At 66.3% G+C, this 5,690-nt stretch overlaps 1 protein-coding gene across 1 annotated transcript in view; it reads left to right on the forward strand.

The window, feature by feature from the left end:
- The window catches only part of LHX3 (LIM homeobox 3), a 6,123-nt gene extending 1,741 nt beyond the window's left edge, over positions 1-4,382 (forward strand). The window contains exons 2-6 of the mRNA XM_077753044.1: positions 1,432-1,603; positions 2,063-2,265; positions 2,754-2,905; positions 2,985-3,156; positions 3,964-4,382. Of these exons, the coding sequence (XP_077609170.1) occupies positions 1,432-1,603; positions 2,063-2,265; positions 2,754-2,905; positions 2,985-3,156; positions 3,964-4,382 (1,118 nt within the window). The remainder of the gene's footprint in view (positions 1-1,431; positions 1,604-2,062; positions 2,266-2,753; positions 2,906-2,984; positions 3,157-3,963) is intronic.
- Positions 4,383-5,690: the final 1,308 nt, after the last annotated feature.

A 5,690-nucleotide genomic window follows, 5' to 3' on the forward strand; every position in this document is an offset into this window, starting at 1 on the left:
GAGCGTCTGCCCCGGGAGACCCAGGGGTCCTCGCTCCTCTCCGGGCCTGGCCACGGAGGTGGCGGGAGACGGGGCCGGGGCGGGCGTGGGTGCAAGGGCCCCAGAGCGAGTTAGCGTCGGGGCCCCTGGAGCTGCGCTGTCCGCTGCATGGTCGCCGCGCCGCACTGCTCGGGCCGGACATTCCGTGGGGTCCCAGGGCCCATGTAGGAAACCCTGTCCCTTATCAGGAGAGCAGGTGGAGAGGGTCCCGGAGAGGCCCGATCCCACCCAGACCCTCCACACTTTCCGGGGGGAGAGAGTTAGAGGCAGGGGCCGGGCGGAGCGGAGCCCAGGGCAGGTCGCGCCTGGTGGAGACGTCTGCCCCCACACGCACCTGCCCCCTGGCCGGCTCTCGGGACCGTCTGCGGGAAGGACCCAGCCCCCCCCGGCGGCGGCAGCCCTGCCCTGGCTCCCCGGGGCTTCGGCTCCCAGAGCAGGGCCGTCAGCAAAGGTTCTCCGGCCGCGGAACCAGGGGATGGAGAGGAGGCGGGCCCGGCGGGGGGGGGGGCGCACCTGCCACGCGCCGTCCTGGAGCCCGAGGGGCCGGCGGCTGGCCAGGAGAGCACAGCGAGGTGGGCACCCTGGGTGCGCTCCTTCCAGCTCCTGCTGCTGGCTCTCTCCTCTCCGGAAGACCTTTTCTAAATCAACAGGGAGACTCACCCCATGAGCACCCTGAAAAGCTCTTCAGTGGCTCCCGCAGGCCACCCCAGACTTCCCCAGGCTGGTTCCCCCAGAGGCCTTCAGTCTCACCGCAGCTGAGCTGAGCGTCCGACTAACTCTTGTCAGTTACCGACTATTGAGTCTGACGACAACGATGCGTTTGTATCCCTTGCATAAGTATCCCCCAGGGCTCCCACAGATGAGGACGCCAGATTTTACCCTGGCAGACGAGGCCACGGCGCTGGGCAGCCACACTTAAACACGCAGTCTCCAGCTGCAATGATATTTAAGTGTGCAAAATGATGATGAGGACTGGGCGGTGGGCACCCCACAACCCACAGATGCCTTGCCTCCTGGTGACAGTAGAGAGGCCCTGGGGCGGGATTTTCACTCAAGCTTCATGTGCACCCTTCGTGCTAAATGGGAACGTTTTGCGGTTAGTGGTATCGGGCCTAACAGGACGGCCTCGGCACCTTCCTGCTCAAGGGCACACTTCTACACCGATTTCAGTTTTTCCCAATTTTAACTGTGTGCCCGGCTCTGGACCTCGCTGCCGGGCACTCGCTACGGTTGGGGAGCGAAGCAGCCGCTCGCGCCACCTGGGGAAGAGGGAGTGCAGGGAAACGGGTGTCCCTGGGCAGCCCTGAGCCCCCGGAGGCTGGAGCGGGAAGGCGACTTCCGCGCTGCCTCTCCGGGCGGCACCCCTGACCCCGGCGGCTCCTCGGCCTGCAGAGATCCCGCTGTGTGCCGGCTGTGACCAGCACATCCTGGACCGCTTCATCCTCAAGGCTTTGGACCGCCACTGGCACAGCAAGTGTCTGAGGTGCAGCGACTGCCACGCACCGCTGGCCGAGCGCTGCTTCAGCCGGGGAGAGAGCGTCTACTGCAAGGACGACTTCTTCAAGTGAGTGTGGCCGGAGGGCATGCGGGGCGGGCGGGGGAGAAATCNTTCCTGAGTAATTAATTTTGTAAATCATGGAAACAGTCGTTCAAAAAGATAACCCAGGTTTGGAGAAGTTGATTGGGTTTACTCCCTCTCAATTCTGGTCTTGTTTTTGTCCTTAATGCTTGGGAGGGGGTGCTTTCCAGGCACAGGTCTCTGGGGCCTAAGGCACCTAGCCCGTGGATCCAGCTTCCTGATGGACACCGAGGGCCGGGAGGCTAGGCTCCCCAGGGCCTCTGGGTCCCTTCCCGGTATTCCGTGCGGCTCGGCGGAGGCTGCCTGGCGGGTGATTTAGGGGCAGGGCCGGGGTGAGCCTCCCTCCTGAACGCCCAGCCCGGCGTCCCGCTCGCCGCTCTCTGACCCGCTCCGGGCGAAGGAGCTGCCGACGCCCCGCTGAAGCGCGCCCTGTGCGCCCCGCAGGCGGTTCGGGACCAAGTGCGCCGCGTGCCAGCTGGGCATCCCGCCCACGCAGGTGGTGCGCCGCGCCCAGGACTTCGTGTACCACCTGCACTGCTTCGCCTGCGTCGTGTGCAAGCGGCAGCTGGCCACGGGCGACGAGTTCTACCTCATGGAAGACAGCCGGCTCGTGTGCAAGGCGGATTACGAGACGGCCAAGCAGCGCGGTCAGTGGGCGGGTCCACCCACTCTCCTAACCCCCGTCTGCAAAACGAGGCTGGGGCCCGTTGTTGGGGCGCAGAGGGATCCCCACGTCCTGCGCTCGCCGCAGCGCTCTTGCTCAGGGACGGAAACTTAAGCGCCTTCCCTCCAGGCCAGCAGTGGGGATGGGGCTGGAGCCGCGTGGGGACAGTTCACAGAGCGGCAGGGGTCTTAGCGGCCTCCTCACTCAAGGGCGCAGGGAAGCTGATCTGAATTGTGTGGATTATCACCCCAAACCGACGACCGTGAGGATCCGGCCCTACCCACAGCCTCCGAACAAAGGGGAGCCCGGGAGGAGGGGGGGAGGTGCGGGCCGCGGGGTCGCAGCTCAGCCCCCCTCCCCCCGGGGCCACCGCGCTCGGGCCCCATCTTCCCCAGGGTCCCCGATCCGTGACAGGGTTGGGGCCGTCGGGTGGCCGAGGCACCCGGCCTCACCCCACTCCTCGCGGTGCAGAGGCGGAGGCCACGGCCAAGCGGCCGCGCACGACCATCACAGCCAAGCAGCTGGAGACGCTGAAGAGCGCCTACAACACGTCGCCCAAACCCGCGCGACACGTGCGGGAGCAGCTGTCGTCCGAGACCGGCCTGGACATGCGCGTGGTGCAGGTCAGCGCCCTGCGCCGGCCGCGGCCCCGGCCTCTCCGCCGCAGCCCCCGCCAGGCCGCTCACCCGCCCGACCCCGCAGGTGTGGTTCCAGAACCGCCGCGCCAAGGAGAAGAGGCTCAAGAAGGACGCCGGCCGGCAGCGCTGGGGCCCGTACTTCCGCCACATGAAGCGCGCCCGCGGCGGCTCCAAGTCCGACAAGGACAGCGTCCAGGAGGAGGGGCAGGACAGCGACGCCGACGCCGCCTTCACCGGTAACGGCCGCGCCCCCGGGGCGCCAGAGCCCCGCACCCGGGAGCCGCAGCCCGGGTTCCCGCGCCCGCGCCCTTGGGTACCCGCAGCCGGCAAATCTCAATTTCCCTGCTAGGGGAACGTTAATGGACTCCCCCCCGCCCCCGCCCCAGCTGTGGGGTCGGGCCCCTGGGGCTCTCAGCGGCTCCCCTGGTGGGGGCACAGCCCCCACCACCCACGTGTCCTGAAGCAGGCTTTCTCACGGGAAAGGGTCCAGACCAGCCCTCTGGTTCCTGGCCCTTGCAATGATTTTTAGGAAAGTGGGCAGCACAGTTCTGGGGTAAGTGGTGAAAAGTCTTGGCTGTTTGGAGTTGGGGGTCCACCCTCCCCTGTGGGATTTGATTGTCTCTGCCTCGGTGCCGGGGAGACCTCGTTCTTACCCTCTTAGTGCCCGTCGTCAGTTTATGCAAGTTTCTTTGGCTGCACTGTGACCTTAGCTAACTACTCACCCTGCCTCTCTGAGCCTCAGTTAAGCTGTCTGCAAAATGGGATTAGTGGAGTCTGTGCCCCTTTCCCAAAGCCGTCTTGGGGATTGTCCCGCAACCCTGGGTTTTGACTGGCTTGTTCCTGGCCCTGATCTCTCCCCCCGCCCCCCCAGGGGGTCCCACCGTTCCGTAGATGCCGGGTGGGATTGAGCTAGCCAAGCACAGGGGAGAGGGCAGTGTAAGTTCTAAAGAGAAGGGGTGCGGCGGGCCACTGCCGAGGGAGGGGCGCTGAGGGCGGGGTGGGGGAGGGCGGGCCCTGAGCTGCGCGCTCCACTTCCTTTGCAGATGAGCCTTCCATGGGCGACTTGGGCCCTACCGGCGGCCTCTACAGCAGCCTGGGGGAGCCCACCCCCGCCTTGGGCAGGCCCGCCGGAGCCCCTGGCAGCTTTCCGCTGGAGCACGGAGGCCTGGCCGGCCCGGAGCAGTTCCGCGAGCTGAGGCCTGGCAGCCCTTACGCTGTCCCCCCGTCCCCAGCTGCCCTGCCGAGCCTCCCTGGCCCCCAGCCCCTTCTCTCCAGCTTAGTATACCCGGATGCCGGCTTGGGCCTGGTGCCCGCAGCGGCCCCCGGCGGGCCCCCGCCCATGAGGGTGCTGGCAGGAAACGGACCCAGCTCTGACCTGTCCACGGGGAGCAGCGGGGGCTACCCCGACTTCCCCGCCAGCCCCGCCTCCTGGCTGGACGACGTGGACCATGCGCAGTTCTGACCGAGGCCCCCGGCTCCACGAGCAGCGGACTGAGGGGTGGGGGCAGCCGGCCGGCCGGGAGCTGCACGGCCCTCCTTTCCTGGACCTCTGCGGGGCGCAGGGGACGCAGGCACCACCGGCAGCGGCGGGGGCACAGGATGAGGACCCCGAGAGAGGGCTCCTTTCTACGGAGCGCCATCCCGCAGCCCCGCCCTGGGCGGCTCCTCCTTGGACACAGGGTCCCCGCAGGGTGGCCGCCCAGCAAGCCTGTTTTGTAAGCAAATTTCTCCCTTTGTGGACCAATTATCTGGACGCTTGCTGTTTCCAGACCCGAACCATCACCCGCCCAGGCTGGGTCTTCACTCCGGGCCTCGCTCCACCTGGAAGATGCTTTACTTTCTAAAATTTAAAAACTAGTATGAACCGTGCTTTTATTTCCCAAGCTCCATCTGCCTGAGCTGTGTAGCCCTGCGTTAGGTCAGAGATGGGTCTCTTCTGTCCAGGCAGGAGGTGGCTCAGGGGGGACCATGCCTGTGTCCTTCCTGGTCCCCCTGAGAACCTCCCTGACCCCACTCCCCACCTTCCCAGGAGCCTCCTCTCCCCTCTTCCCTAGGGCAGCTGGCTCTAGATCTTTCTGTTCTCGACTCCACTACCGCGCGAAGAGATGCCACTGGTGGAGTGCTCTCCTTCCCCACGAGCAGCCCTTTAGGGGCCTGGGGACCTCCCTCCGTAGCAGCCGCCCCCAGGCCCTCAGCATCCAGGCCACGCCTAGCCCACCGATTTCCGTTGCCAAACAGTCCTGGGCCCTCCCCCCGGGAGCGGCTCTCACCGCCTGAGGATCGGGCGGAGCCGCCGCCCCAGATTCATGGCCGCGGGTGAGGCCGTTACCCCCCAAACGTGCACCCCAAGCTAACTGTTGGTTCTGTGGACGTCCCGTGTTTTTTATTTACTCTCTGACCATCAGCTCTTTCCAAGACTTCAATAAATTTGTCGGTTATGGTCTAGAAGGTCTGTGTCTTGAGTGGGGCTGGGGGCGCGCGCAGGGGTGCAGTTCTCTGGAAGCGGGAGGCTGGCTGGAGGAGCCGCTGGGCTCCTCCTCAGGATGGCACCTGGTGTCATTGGGCCCCTCTGTCCCTGGGTCTTGGCCGCTCTTCTGAGCGCCGGAAGGAGAGGTGGGAAAACGGCCGCGGCCGCCGAGGGGAGGGCTGGGGCTCCCCTGGTCCCCAGGAGAGGCACCAGTGGGGGCGAGGAGGGTGTGGCGCAGCTGGGGATTCAGGGCACGTGGTCACGGGGGCCTTGCCAGCTTGGATTCCATCCTAGCCATCTGCT

This window comes from Crocuta crocuta, unplaced genomic scaffold (assembly GCF_008692635.1).
Source record: "Crocuta crocuta isolate KB4526 unplaced genomic scaffold, BGI_CrCroc_1.0 scaffold971, whole genome shotgun sequence".
Lineage (NCBI taxonomy): Eukaryota > Metazoa > Chordata > Mammalia > Carnivora > Hyaenidae > Crocuta > Crocuta crocuta.